At 31.0% G+C, this 16,046-nt stretch overlaps 1 protein-coding gene across 4 annotated transcripts in view; it reads right to left on the bottom strand.

Moving 5' to 3' along the window:
• The window catches only part of ACC (acetyl-CoA carboxylase), a 152,192-nt gene that overhangs the window by 8,356 nt on the left and 127,790 nt on the right, over nt 1-16,046 (bottom strand). For all 4 annotated transcript variants that reach the window (XR_013875481.1, XM_080149909.1, XM_080149917.1 and 1 more), the window contains one exon: nt 9,466-9,568. Coding sequence is in view for 3 of the 4 variants with exons in the window: in XM_080149909.1 (XP_080006035.1) it covers nt 9,466-9,568 (103 nt within the window). In the remaining variant the exon portion in view is untranslated. The remainder of the gene's footprint in view (nt 1-9,465; nt 9,569-16,046) is intronic.

Raw genomic sequence — 16,046 nt, 5'->3', positions numbered from 1 at the left:
CTCCTTCTCCCTTAATTGTTTTACTCTAATGATAAGCTTAAGATCAGTTAAATCTAACTTATACAGAAGTGATAAAATAAGCATTCGACAAAGAGGGTCATTTTTTCGCATAATTTCGTTAAGTTGGGTGTTGGGTTGTAGTCAAATGCTCATATAAAGTCAAAGTGTTCTTAATTGCAGTATACGTTACGAAAAATGACCGGTCTTTAAAATGGTCTAGCCCCCCCCCCCCCTGTAATAACCAAATTTCACTTAAAATACATAAGGGTCTGAATTTTTTCATTTTGAATATTTTCTTTCATGGCCTGCTGAATGTCGGAAAATAGGGTTACAACTTCATTACAGGGAAGGCTAGACCATTTTAAAAACCGGTCATTTTTCGTAACGTATACTGTATAACCAAATGTATATATGCGAAATGGTCCATAATTTAGAACAGTTTGACTTAATACGAGCATTTGACGACAACCCCACACCCAACTTTACGAAATTAATTGCGAAAAAATAAACCTGTTTTGCTAAATTTTGTGCTAGTAATATTGTTAATTTTCTATTTAATTTAAAGAATCAGCATAGAAAAAGAATCCTTAGTTTATCTGACAAACTAATTCCTTCTAGGCTACCTACTACCTTTCTTATATAGATAGAGATGCTTTTCTATTAAAAACTGCAGTAAAAATATTGCTCATATATTGTTCTATCCAATGCAGTAGGGAAGCATATTGGAATTAAGCTAAATATTTACTTCTTTGCTCCCGTGGCCTATTTTATCCTTTTGTGTTGCTTGCCCCCTAGTCTATAGGATAGGTTAGGGAAGGTCAAAAATAGCCTAAAACCAATCTAATACATTCTTTAAGGTTCTTCGAAAAGCACAACAAATTCAAAGGTGGTTATAAGCTATTTTCCTGACCTCCCTGCTCTCCCCTAGAGGCTAGAAGCGAAGCGACGAGTATCAATGGATAAGGCGTTGAGTTAAGAAGTTTTAACAAAAATAATTTCCATTATTTTGAATTGGTAGGGTCTTAAATGGTCGACGATATAATCTTGTTGGATCATGGGAAAAAACGAAGTAGCGGGTGTCGTCATATTTTGACAGTAGCTTTTGATAGGTTATTTTAGGTTGAATAAATGTTAATGATATCCCCGTAGGGTTGGGCATCTTGCCCCGCAGGGTTAGAGCCCCCAGCATGGGCTAGATATAGGAGAAAAGTTACTGTGAAAATACGACGAAACCCGCTACTTCGTTTTCTTTCCCTGGTGTATCTTGCTTGATTAATCTTACTTGACTTATTTTTACACAAAAAATTATGAAGATTAACTATAATTTTTTAAAACCTTTTTTGAAATTATTTCCAATATTTACTCTTTTTTTCCTTCTACCATTGTAAATAATTAAGAACATTTACATAAGAATATGTAAACTTGTTTAAATCCCAATCAAATACTTGTATCATAATATTATTCAACTTTCAAAGTAAACATAAGAGTTCTATTTCAAAACATTATATAAACCAAAACTTACATAAATGAAACAAAGTTTCAATATTTCAATTTATTGGTATTTCTACATTCTACATAATCATTTGAAAATCTACCAAAACTATTACAAAAAAGGTAAAAACTTTTTCTGAATTATTTCTGCGTAAACGTCTTATTATCTAAAACTTTCCAAGAAATTGTCAATTTCAAGACTTCAAACAATTTTTGTAACAAAAATAAGTTGATTTTTCAAATTATAAGACCTGTTTCTTTAAAAAATTGTTATAATATCATGAATGTTCATTTTACTGCAGCTTCAAGTATAAAGAAGTTTAATTCCCATTATCCAATAACCAAACAAGTTTTATAGTATAGGTAAAACTATTCTGTAGACCATTTAGTTGCTTAATCATTTGAAAATCTACCAAAACTATTACAAAAAAGGTAAAAACTTTTTCTGAATTATTTCTGCGTAAACGTCTTATTATCTAAAACTTTCCAAGAAATTGTCAATTTCAAGACTTCAAACAATTTTTGTAACAAAAATAAGTTGATTTTTCAAATTATAAGACCTGTTTCTTTAAAAAATTGTTATAATATCATGAATGTTCATTTTACTGCAGCTTCAAGTATAAAGAAGTTTAATTCCCATTATCCAATAACCAAACAAGTTTTATAGTATAGGTAAAACTATTCTGTAGACCATTTAGTTGCTGAGAACCTCTTTTCTTGGAACAATAAAAAGAAGCAAATATCTTATTATACCATTTCATACTATTGAACATTACATCTTATATTGAATTTTGAACATTTTTTTCCTGGATATCAACCGTTGCAGAATAATTCATCTGATTCACCAAATAGAAAATAAACCTCCTATTCTAATGGATATTTCAAAACTTACACCAGATTTTCATGTTCTCTTATAAAGTGAAACTTGCAGCGGGATAAAATAACGATAACCCCCATCCACCCCCTTTCCCCATGCCCTCCTACTTGGATGAACGAACTAACCAATAAACAACATATTGTTAGCAACCTAAATTGAAAAAAAATTTCCCCTGTCATAAATCCACGTATTTTCAACATCCATTCCTATTCTATAATAAGGGATCTAAGATTTTTTATGTATTAAGATTTTAAAGTTCTAGGTTGTGGAAACATGATCAATATGTATTAACAACACCTGCTAAAGCTTTTTTAACAATAAAAAAAAATTCGGAGCCAGCGGAAATCACTCTAAAAAATGCGCAAAAATGCCTTAAAATACCCCAAAATCAACAAATTTATGTATTTTTACATAATGTTACTTTATTTAACTAAGACTAGATTTAATCATTTTTAATTATCATTATCAATTAATAGATTCAAGTGATAAGTCCTATTTTACAATTTAATAAATTTCAGTATAATAATAATTGAATTTTTAAGAGTGTAAACCATTTTTATGACTAAAACTCATCTTTTTTTTAGCTCAAACAAGAAAATTTTCGAAAAAAATATATACAAAAATAGTATGTTTCTCCTGTCCTAATTCATCTTAACCTCTTGCTTACACTCTTACAAGCTACTCTCTCCCTGCCCCCTAACATTCTACCCACCCAGAAGATTTTAAAAAAATAATTGAGGGGGGGGGAGGGCGATTGAGCAACATTTTTTAACCATAACTAAAATACAAAGAAACTTTGCTTAAAAATGTACAACATAACAATAAAATTTTGCATCAGAGTTGCTTTAACCCCTCTATACTGACGGCTTCCCCTGTATACTCTTTTAGTTGCTTCGCCACTAACCTTTAGGGGCTGGCAAAGAAAGTCAGGAAAATAGCTTAAAACCACCTAAATATATTTATAAAGCTTACTTGATAAGTGAAACCAATTCAGACCATCAATATTTGTAATCTTTAGCTTCAGTCGAAAAAACCTTGCTACTTTAAATTATAGGATACTTTACTATCGGCTATGCCCCTAGAGGCCTCTAAGAGCCCTTGGAGTTTGGGGGGGGGGGGAAGTCGATTCCCCCCCTCAATTTCAATTGTTGTTTAAAGGAGAAAAAATTTAAATATTGTCTTTTTGGGGGAGGAGGGAAGTAATTTTTTTCTAGGGTTGATTTCTCTCGGGAAGGTGGTGACATCTTCCACCAACATACTTATAAACCTTCCCAGGACATATCAAACGCTATATTGTAAAGGATAACCATATCAGTTCATTGGTTAGCAAGATTCTTTAGTACACAGATACACAGACAGAGATCCTTTTTCTTTTTATTAGGCTTTAACAAAAACTATTTTTCCAACAATTATATTGAACTTTCCAATATATTACAATTCCATCTTCCTTCACCCCCTTTAAAATACCTGTCTTGAGGCTTAAACAAAACAAGACAAACTGTCCTTCAACAGTGCAGATGTAGAACAACAGAACGACACTTAAGATGCTGCTAATAATGTATTACTGAACAGATAGGCTGCAATTACAAATTACATATATACGGATGTACAGACACATACCTTAATTGTAGAGTATATTTGCTACTATTTATGGGCACCATGACAACTAGAAATGATAGATATATATATGTAAAGACATACAATAACTGTAGAGAAGCTGCGCTACTTTTACAATTAGTTGAAAATTTGGATATATCATATTAAATATACAGACAGGAATAAATACCAGGGAAGAAGGGAACATTAGGCTCTTCATTACACTGGTCCCAAAAGGTTCTCTTATTCATTAGCTTACCTACCAAGGTTGGGGACTTTAATGTTTTTTGATCGTTTGGTTCTTTAAATTATGTGTCCAAATGTTTTAACCACCAATTGAATCTGCAGAAGGGGTGATTTAGTGTGATATCCTTGGGCCATTGTTTGGTCCATTTAGATCCCTGGGTACCTACATTCCGTAGTTGTAGAGTAGCTGTTGATTGAATGCATTTATGGATATACAGACAAACAGACAGAAAGACCCTTATTGTAGAGCATGTATTCCTGCACTGCTAGTCACTGCAATTACAGATTACAGACGCATGTGTGAATGTATAGATTAAGGAATATAAGTTGGTTAATTTTGAAAATATAGATAGACAGACACACATATATTACCTAGTTGTAGAGAAGCTGTTATTTATTTGGATGCAATTATTGATATACAGACAGATCCTTATTATAGAGTATCTGCACTAATATTCATGTATCCTTATAATAATTTGTTATTGTATTTCGTCTGCAAACGAGTTTCAAGCTTTGTGATTGGTTGTAAACAATTCTCTCATTGGTTAGTTTAGCAAATTAAAGCAATTCTATTTCAAATGTCGTCTTTTATGTCAAAATTAGATTTACATTTTTTATGTTTTTAGATGCAGTTTTCTCATATAAAAAAGCAAAAACCAATAAAATATATTAACAGAAAACCTTAAAATCATATAATGTTTACTTTTCTTCAACCTAGAACTTTGAAGTCACCAACTTATATCCCTTATAATCTATAATAAACAAAAATTATGAAAAACCAAGGCTTATAAGATCAATATATAGCGAGGGATGGCGATTAAATTGAACAATTCATCTAGAATAACCAAACTTGAATGTTGATCATCAAATATTCGTGAGATTAAAAAAAAGCAAGTGGAAAAGATTATTCTCTTAGAATTTGGAATTGAAGGAAAGACAAATAGATAAACAGAGCTCAGAGTGAGTTCTAGAGTAAGTGTCTATTAGTCAGAAGCCTATCTCAAATAGTCCGATCCTTATGAAACGTCCTTTTAGGACCTGATAGTCTTTTCCGTAAGCTTTCTAATGGTCTTGGTTTTATTTGAAATATTAATATTTACCCCATTTTTTCTCTCAAAAAACCGAAAAAATTACCGGTCTAGCCCCGCCTCACCCTATAAAACTTATTTATAAATCATTTATTGCATTTTAATATGAAATAGAAATATTCATAATGAGAAATAATTGTAACTTCCTACAAAAAGTATATTCTCTAAAACGAATACAAAAACAAGATCTTATAAGACTGACTAACGGACGGACAGACGGTCAGACAGACAGACATATATCTACTTTGTAGTTTAGATACAATATACATAGTTTCTCCATGAATGAAGAGAAATGACCTTTAGATGAAAACAAAGCACACAAGTCTCAACTTTGTTATCCTCACAAGACGTTAGAAGATAAAACTGCTTAAGATTTAAATATTAGAATTAGCAAAAAATATATAACGGAGGCGCTGAAGCTTAGTGGTAAACCAATGACTTGCGGTGATGAAATGTCTAGTTCGAATTCCCACATTTTTACTCGAATATTTCAGTCTAGATTTATTTATACAACTTGCTATCAGGGAGGGAGGAATTGAGCTGTTTATTAAACTTCTCCCCAAAGTTTGATTCATTAAGTTAATTGTACATAAGTCTCAACAACTAATTGTATTTTACATAAATGTTGTAAATCAACATTGGGGATGCACATCAACTATTCAACCATTGCCTTATCCTTCAGATCCCTGACTTGCCATGCACTATGAATTTTAATATTTGTGCTGTATTAATGCAACACCAGACTAGAAGACAAGTTTAATTATAATGGGACAATAATATATTCAAATTAGCTGCTACCTACCACACTGGTGCTAGTACTAGCCAGACAAAATATATGTTGTAGCGACCAAAACTTGAGTTCATATTTTAAAGATTGCTTTATATTAGGCTAAGGGGGATTAAGTTCATAGGTACTTAAATAAAAGAACTATAGCTCATTTTTTATGATAAAAAAATAAGAGGAAAAATATGCCAGGGACAAAAGACAAGGACTGTGGAAAATAAGCCTTTGGGAAGATTGAAATCAATATTTTTTTTCATAATTTTCTCATATTCTGACCAGTATCCCATAATTTCAACATCAAAAAATTTTACCTTTCAACCCTACAGAAACAGTCAAATTTTTCAAGTTTAAAATATTTCCAAATTATTACATCTATTGTTTAAAGTCTTAACTGTGCTAAATAAAAAAACCCTGACATTGCAGCGGTATTTTCATTTTTTTACATTTAAGGGTTTGATAAATATAAATAGAGATTGCATTACGAATAAAAAAAATAGAATCAATAATTTACAGTTCAGGATAGATTACTCATTCTAGAGAACTCTGACGCCTAACCAAAGAATTTACAACATAATCAAAACCACAATGGGTTAATTAAACATCAAATTTCATTTTCTAAACCTTATTAGGTAAGATAGGTGAGGACGTTTTGATAAAACAAATATAAGACAGGTATTATTTCCTAAAAAAAAATATCTTTTGTAAAGCCTTGACACAGCACCAAACAATCAAACCATTTTTATTCTTGATCAGATGAAATATCAAAAAGTAGGTAAAAGGGAGAAAAAGTTATGAAAATCCAATTCTTTCAAGTGTGTACTTAACTCTGGAGGGGATAGCAAGGTGACTTTGTGTGTGTGTTTTTGAGTAGCGCAGCTACTTTATAATTAGCTGGCTAATCATAAGGAATTTTACCAAAGTTCAATTTGAATAAGCTTGTTTCTTTTAACTGCAAGCGTTTGGTTTCCAGATTTTTTTAAACGTAATTTTCCGTTTTCATTTCATTATCCTCTTGATAAGTTTTAACATAATTTGTGGCATTTTTAACTTATAAATTTATGTAAATTATGTAAATATTTTATGTTATCATATGCTTCATACATATAATTCTAGACAAAATGAATTGAAAATAACTGCTAAAATCGAAATATATCTTCATGCCTTAGAATTATGTAATTTTGATTTTAAAAAAGCATTTGTTCTAGAATTAAGAGCTGTTTTAAACATACCCTTTAACTTATACATTTTGCTTAGGTACTTATATTGTCATCCTCGTTATTTGTGTGTCTATGTTTATATGTACTCATTGTTCCCTTATGAATCAGAAACTTTGATTGTCTATGATATAAGGTTTACTTTATTATTAAGGACAATGTGAAGTAATCTGAAAAATATTTGTTACAACAAAGTTCGAAATTATATTACATTTTTTTCAAATTAAAATATGTCCGACTGTTTGTAAGTCTATAATTAACATACTGAAATCTTTCTATAGATTTCAGAGGCAATATCAGTTTTATAATGAGCAAGTAAAATTAAAACATGTTGATTCTGACAATAATAATAATTAATAATATTAGCAATTTTATTTCTTATGGCTATTAGCTTAATGTTTAAAGCAAAGCAACCCTATCAATAACAAAGGAGATAAATCAATCAAATTGAACATTTTTAAAAAAATTTCAAAAAAAAAATAAAATCTAATTTCTATTCAAATTAGGTAGGACTTAATAACTACGATGATGTATCATTTGTTTGGCTTATTGCTTTTGATTGAAAATCCCAAATATTTGTACCCATAACCTTCTCCGAGTAATTGTCTAAATCCATGTTCCATAAAGTTTTGTGTACTGTCCCTTTTCATAACTGTAATGAAAAGCAAGGATGAAAATATTGCATAGTATACCCAAAATTATATATTGTACAGGGTGTTTCAAGAAAAATGCGTTTTTTAAAAACTTAATTAGGCATAGAAAATGAAACAATTATATTAAATGCTTTATATATTTGGAAAACCTATTCTGGGACATTTATGTTTCAAATATTTAAAAATGATTTTTTTCAACAAATTCTGCCTTAAAAACCGGTTTTTCCAAAGGCCTTATTTTTGAAGATTTACAGAATTAAAGGTTGTGGAAAAATGTGCACATTTTTAAAATTCAAATTACGCGGCTTGTATTAATAGTAGAAAAACGATATGCACACCGGGGGGGGGGGGTCGACTTCTGTGCTAGGATTTAAAACAACAATGATTATTTTACTGAATGATATGAGTTGCTTATGAAAGATCAGCAAACGACAAACATACAAAAGTAGTCATATAATGCATATTTTAGAAAAAAACATTTACAATAGAAAACAAGTAGATTATTTATAAGCCAGAACCTAAAACATTTGTACATAGTTTTAAGCCTGATTTAATCTAAACTTTTTTTTACTAGATTGTAATATATAGTTTAGTACCAAATGCACTTCAGAAAAAAATCTGAATTTATGTGTATTTTATTTCATTTGATTCATTAATAAAACACTTCATTTTTTTCCTGTTTTTAAACGTTTTGGGTATTTTCCTACGTATTTTAACATTACAACTATCCCAGAGAGGGAGGTGACATTGGGCTGTTTATTACACTATTCCCCAAAGTTTTGTTAACGTATACTTATTTTTTGCAGGGATAAGGAATGGGAAACCTGACCGAAAATTAGGTCTCAGCCTCCTTTTTAACCATCTCAAAAAAAACCTTTTTTTAAATGGGGCTTTCCGCGGATATAGAATGTACAATTATAAGATTAAAACCAGTTTTTTAGCCCCGAGATGCCGAAGGCACGGGCTAAAAAAACTGGTTGTAATCTTATGATTGTACATTTTATATTCGTAGAAAGCTGGATATAATACGATGCTAGACATAGTTTTTTCGTATGGATGAGAAACGGTTCCTAACCACCGGATTCGAATGAATACGAGAAAAGTTTTTATTATATTTTATGCTAGGTGGCATCAACTATCTGAATTCTATTCTATACTTTTTTCTTTGCATTCATATAATAGCTATTTCATCATTGTTTATTTAAATCTAACTACTGCGTCATCCCGTAACTGTTTTTTTAGGCCTAGTTGGAAAATAGGCCTAAAATAATATTTTCTTACGTTTCTCATCCCTTATCTCTGATTTTTTGGCTTAACAACTTTAGGGACTTTTATTTAATTTTGATTGGTTGGTTCATTAATTTGAGTGTCCAAACGTTTCAACAACTAATCTTAATCTACATTAGGGATAATTTTGTGTATCATTATTTGGGATGTACATCAATTTATCGACCAATGTCTTATTCCTTTAGATCCCTGCAACTATCCAATATTGCCATAAAAACAACTAACTTACCTGGCTCTGTATTTGATCTCAACAATGGCCTCAGGTTCTAGAACCCCACCTCTGGCACTGGGATCTGAATACATCTCCATTTTGCCAGGATTTATGCTTGCATCTAAAAATAGTTTTGTGTGAAAAGTTGCGTGATTTTACATGTTTATGTTGCAACATAAAACTTTCACATATGTCATGTAAAATTTGTAATTTCGATAAAATATTTATAATGCCAGGATTAGTTAATAATGAGTAAGCTTTTGTCGGATTGGGGATAACGACTTTATACTTTTATTTAATATATTATATGGTACCACCTCTTCCGAATTCATATTTTCTTTAAACAAATTGATTCAGTAATATTTTAATTACATAATTTATCTGATAAATTAAGAAAGAGAAAAGAACGCAAAAAGAAGGCTCTTCTTTAAATAAAATAAATTTAGCCCGGGTGAAAACATTTCATTAGAAGAAAGATTAATCTTGATGTCTTGTGTTTCTAAATGCAAAACACTTTGAATGAAAAAAGAAAAATTACACCAAGCTCAACTTTTGACAGATATTCTAAAATCTGATAAAGCATAAAAGAATTAACATTGTGGTAAGATAAATGTTTTGATATAGAAAATGAGAAAGAGAACGTCATCCTATTAAATAGACTAGTCAAGCTTCTTGTATAAAGACTAAGATTGCAACAACTCCTGAACTGATTCAGTTCTTCTTTTAAATGAAGCTCCATATATGTACAAAGGTGGTTTCATGGTATTTTTTTGTCCCATACCAATTTTAATACAGAGCCCTTACATACCAGGGGCGCAACCGTTAGTTAAAAATACAATTTAGTTTAGTTTTTACAGCCTTGGCCAATGAAAACTATTCTGAATACAGTTCCCTCTTGACAGATTTAAATGACAAGGCTTTAGGGGACTTTTAGACTTTTAAAGTATTTTTACAGCATAGTTGCGCTGATTATTTTACTCATTGGATGTTGTCTGAACTAAACAAATATGTTGAAAATTGAAAAACACATTATAGAACCAGAGAGAGAGAGGGGACAATGGCTGTTTATTACACTAGTTTTATAATAACGTTTTCTTATTCGTTGGCATTAACAACTTTGGGAACCGTAGTAAATTTTGATTGGTTAGTATATTTGTACATCAATTTATCGGCCATTGTCTTATCCCTTTAGATCCCTGTTATACAAGCATTGGCCCTGACAGTGACAATGTAAGTATACAATTGTACATATATTGTCAGAATAAATTAACACTGAATAACTACTCTAAAAAATAAAGTTGATATGGGGATTCTTACGTGACACAGTCCTCAAGAATTATTTAAATATTTGGGTAAAGTCCCTTTCGTGGCAACGCCGTCGTATTTTTAAAATGGCTTTTAATAGGTTATTTTAGGTTAGGTTAGGTTATATTGGGTTAGGGGATTGCCCCGGAGGGTTAGGGAATTGGCCCCGCAGGATTAGAGTCCCCCGCAGGGGCTAGAAATAGGAGAAAAGATACTGTGGAAAATACAAAGAATTGCCCCTTAAGGAGCGTTGCTACGAAAGGGACTATACCCAAATATTTCAATGGTCCAATTGATTAACGAATATCTATGTAAATCTATTATAAGGTAATGTGTACCTAACAAATAGATAAAATATAAGTTAAAATACAAAAAAGACAATTGTGATGCATTTGTTGAAAGTGGGATTGACAGGGAGGAAGGCGATATTAAACTGTAAAAATAGTACCAAAACTTTTATTAACACCTTTCGCATTCGTTTGCTTATAAACTTTGGGTACTTCTATTAAATCTTTATTGGTTGGTTTATTAACTACCTATTGTGTTCGAACTTTCCAACTACTAATTTAAAATAAAAACAGGGTAATTTCGTTTATCATCAATGGTGCGACATTTCTATGTAACTTTCATTGTCTTATCCATTGACTTAACCAGGGGAATGAACAGACAAATCCATCAAAAAAATGCAAGAAACACAGACTTTTTATAGTATGCCTAATTAGCCATGCAAATAATTTAGTCTGAAAACATGGGATGTCACTTAGAACAAAACCATTCTCACATAAATATATATAATAATAATGGGAGGGCGAGAGAGAATGGCCGCGCATTATTTATTATATTTGTTTTCGGACAAAGATTTTTAGGTTGTACAAATGCGAGACAATTTTAATGAAGATGTTCTTTAAAAAATGAAAGAAAAAATTATTATTTCTGATTTTAAAAATGATTACCTAAATAATCATTTTCAAGTGTAATCCTATTATATAAAGTAGTAAACTTTTTGTCTGTCCCGAAGGAACTCGCTAACCTCTGAACCGATATTGTTCTCCTTTACAATGAAGCTTTTTATAGGTCCTGGGAAGGTTTAAACTATTTTTGGGAGGGTGTCTTCAATCCCCTCCCTCTTTAATTTAGCTGCCATGTCAAATTTCAGTTCTGTAACTCTTTTTTATTGTTGTTGAGTTCCTTTGACTTTTGGTTTCAAAAGTATGACCACCCCATCCCCCCTTTAGTATCAATAACTCACGTCGCATTTTCTAACTTTTTTTTAAGATAAAGGTTTGTGAAATGATAATTGACAAGGAAGACAATATATATAAAAGCTCTAAAATCAAAAGAAAGGACAAACGGACATAAACAGTTGTAGAGTGTCAGAACTGAATTTATATAGGTCGAAGCAAAAGTAAGGAAGTTCTTTGCAAACTGCTTAAATACAGGATACTGTTTAAAGACACACTTACACTTTCAGGACTTGATTATAGAGAAACATCGCTTATGAATTGAACCTCGTTGTAATAGGAATTAATATTCCAACAATCAAACGAGAAAAAAAAATGTTTTTATGAAAGTTATCGACATTCTAATAACGATCATAGAGTTGCTACTTTTTCTAAATTTTACCTAACTATTACAGGAATCATCATGCAAAATTGAAAAACGATAGGACAATTCTAACCTGTCCAAATTCACAAAAAGAGCCAACCGTTTCAAACGGACGGTCGGACAGATCCTAATTATAGAGAAGCTTCGCTTTTAATAAATGTAAAGTATACATGAGTTAACTGGCTAAACGGGAACATAGTTGAGTAAAGAAAATTAGAGAGTAATGAAATTAGTTCTTGTTGCTAATCTTATTATCTCATTAACAGTCTTCGTTGAAAAAAAAGGAAAATTACCAAGTTTGGGTCCATTTGAAATTCAGAGAAAATAAAAAAGTGTCATTCCTGAAAAGAATAACAATATCCATAAAAGCAAAGCTAGAATAAAGGAACATAAAGCCGTAAAGTGTTAGCACTTAAGAAGCAGTACATTGATTTTAAGTCTGAATAACCTATTTAAAGGACATAATTACTATTTTAGGACTTGAATATAGTAAGTCTTTGCTAGTAGTACTTAGCATTAGTAATGCAGCTACATAGCGAAGTAACAGCTTTTTATCTTATACACCACCCCCCCCCCACCCCACTCCACCTGATGAAAAAATACTTTTAGGGAACGTTCTTAGGTCTTACTAAAATATCCTATTCATGAATTAGCTACGCTTCTAGCAATGAATTTTACGCTGAGATTGAATATATAGAAATAAACCCAAAGAGCAGAGCATCTCAGAAAAGAAGAATTTCATGTGAACTAAATGATATAAAGATATGTCTATAGTAATCCTTTTATATTTTTTTACAAAGGTATTTCATAAAATTAGTTTCTTACAACATTTGCAGCTTGTATATTGTGTTCTGTAAATAAAGAGATCTCATATATAAATTCTTAAGGAGGGAAAGGATATTGAGCTAAAAATTATACTAGTCAAGTGATCAAGTAAAGTCATTTTATAAAAACATTCTCATTCGAAGACTTTAAAAACGTTGGTAACTTTTATTATATTATAATTGGTTGGTACAAACAAGAAGTGTCTACTTTTTTTTTTAATAATTTCATTTCTAAAAATTTGAAGTCCATTTTCTCTTACTATTACTTAAGTCTTTCTTAAGGCTTTTTCCAACTTTTAGTCACATTTTCACTTATTAAAATAAGTTTGTATTGGACATGGTTATTTCTATGAAAGTATGCATTCTTGTTAATTCCCAAACTTTGTCTATAAAGTAACAAATGTTAGATTTGGATGGTGGCCAATCTAGAGAAGGAGGGGATATTGGGCTGTTTATTACGCTAGTCCCCAGTCTTATATAAACATGTTCTTACATTCGTTGGCTTAACAACTTTGGGGACTTAAATTGAATTTTAATTGGTTGGTTCATTTAGTTGAGTGTCATAACGTATCAACTCCTAATTTAATCTACAGAAAGGGAAATTTTGTGTATCATCGTTAGGAATGTACATCAATTTATCGGCCATTGTCTTATCCCTTTAGATCCCTGTGGCCAATCTAAAATACAAAGTCATGCAACTTTAACTGCCAATTAATAACAAGGACAAATTTATCCACAATGGGTTGATGTCCAGGAAATATTTGGGGTTAAATGGTTACTGACTATTATAAGCATTACTAAGTTTTGTTCATTAATCAACAGTTATGAAAAGGTTCGACAGTTTTAAGCCAACGAATCATAGAACGTTTTTATTAAATTTTGGGGCAAATATAGTTCACTTTCAAGCAATTTGTTGTGTTCAAAGTGCCATTAATATAGTTTGTAACAAAATCCAAGAACATAAGGTTAATAATTAACGAAGCTGCTTTGTCAGACGCGTAATAAAAGAGTGAAAAAAACACTTGCATAACATGAAAAAGTCAGATAGATAACGGAAGTTGAATCTTTTGCAAGTATTGAATTGATAATAAAAATGCATTTAAGGGCAGAGTAGCATATAATTTCATATTCAACTCAGGTTCTGATGAAAAAAAGGATTTTAACTAAGCCCCATTTCCTATTTTTTCATAATTAATTCAAAAAACAACGTTGCCCTCTCCCCCCTAATAAGTAACGCAATAAGTATCTAAACAAAAAAGAAACTTTTCCAAAATATAAATAAAATATTCATATCTTGAAAGTACCTCAAACCTGTAATAAAAAATGCGATAAATAACACTTTTAGTGATAAAGATAAAATACTAATTTAGTTCTATTGTTCTATGGTTTAATTGATTTTATAATCTGCAAAAAAGTGGATAACATGTTAGATAAAATAAGAACAAAGATTCACACCCACAAAATCTTTCATACACACACAATCTCATACACACACACACTCACACACACATACACTCACACACACACACACATTCACACACTCAACCTTTTTTAGAAGTGCATTTCATCCAGAAAAAAAGGCAAGGGAAAAGGATAGTAGAATTTTTGCTATTTAAATAAATTCTACACTAATACAAAACTAAATCATATCATTTGTAAACTTCTCATTTATCGGAAAATATCATTCTAATGTCTTATGACGAATTTATAAGTGGAAGCACTTCAGACTTTTTTTTAAACTTAGGAAATTATAAAATGAATTTAAATTACATCTTACAAAGTTAGCCAGCAAATAAAACGCCTTTGAAATTATCTTAATTAAAATTTATGCTAACTTACATAAAGTTTAACAATACAATTTTTCCTGAAAGTGCATTTTCAAAAGAAATTACTGAGTGTCGTATTTGTTCGTGTTGGGTGTGTACGTGTGTGTGTTATTTTTACTACTGGCCCGGACAATGGCTTGTTTCTTCAAGTACAAAATTAACAAATTCCTAATGGAATTCTTAGAGGAAAACCCCACAAAATTAATTATATTAATAAGGAAATCATATATACTTTCTTGTTAAAAGCGAAGCTTTTCTATAATTAGGGTCGGTCCGTCCGTCCGTCCGTACGTCCGTCCGTCCGTCCGTACGTCCGTCCGTCCGAGATAGATAGCTTTTATTCGTTAATTTAGGCATGTTAGAATTGTCCTATCGATTTCAAACTTTGCATGATGATTCCTGTAGTAGTTGGGTACGATTTAGAAAGCGTAGCAACTCTATAATCAGTACCAGAATGTCCGTACGTCCATTTTAAACATGTTAATTTTTCTACTTTTTTAACAACAAATTTTCAAGTGTTTTAATTATCCGTTTGATCTGATTTTTGGTATATTGATTCCTGGGACAACAAAGAACAATATTATAAGCGAAGCAACTCTATAATCAAGTCCAAAAATGTAAGTATGTCCATAAACATTATCCTGTTTTTAAGCAGTTTTTCAACAAATTTACCTACAATTTTGATTCGACATTTATACATTTATGTTCCGATTTTTCAGTTCAGATACTATACAAGTGTTAATGTCCGTTTGTCCTACCGTTTCAGTGCTTCGCTTTTATGGATGTTGTCATCCTTGTTTATTTAAATTCCAAGAGAATACAGGGATTCATAGGGAAAGGTAATACTATGTAAGAGTCTTGGAGATGATTCATGTCTATTATGTTTCAATTCCTTCTAAGCTTTAATCAAACCATAAGGCTGCATATATTGTAATAATTGAAGTAGAACACCTGTCATACTCTGTTCTTTTAAAGGGAGTGTGAACGTAAAAATTTCTCATCTGATTATCAAATCTTAACATTTTCTAAGCACATTTCA

Source organism: Acartia tonsa, chromosome 2 (genome assembly GCF_053477335.1).
Source record: "Acartia tonsa isolate MP-2025a chromosome 2, ASM5347733v1, whole genome shotgun sequence".
Classification (NCBI taxonomy): Eukaryota; Metazoa; Arthropoda; class Copepoda; order Calanoida; family Acartiidae; genus Acartia; species Acartia tonsa.
This window is presented reverse-complemented; position numbering and strand designations above follow the sequence as displayed.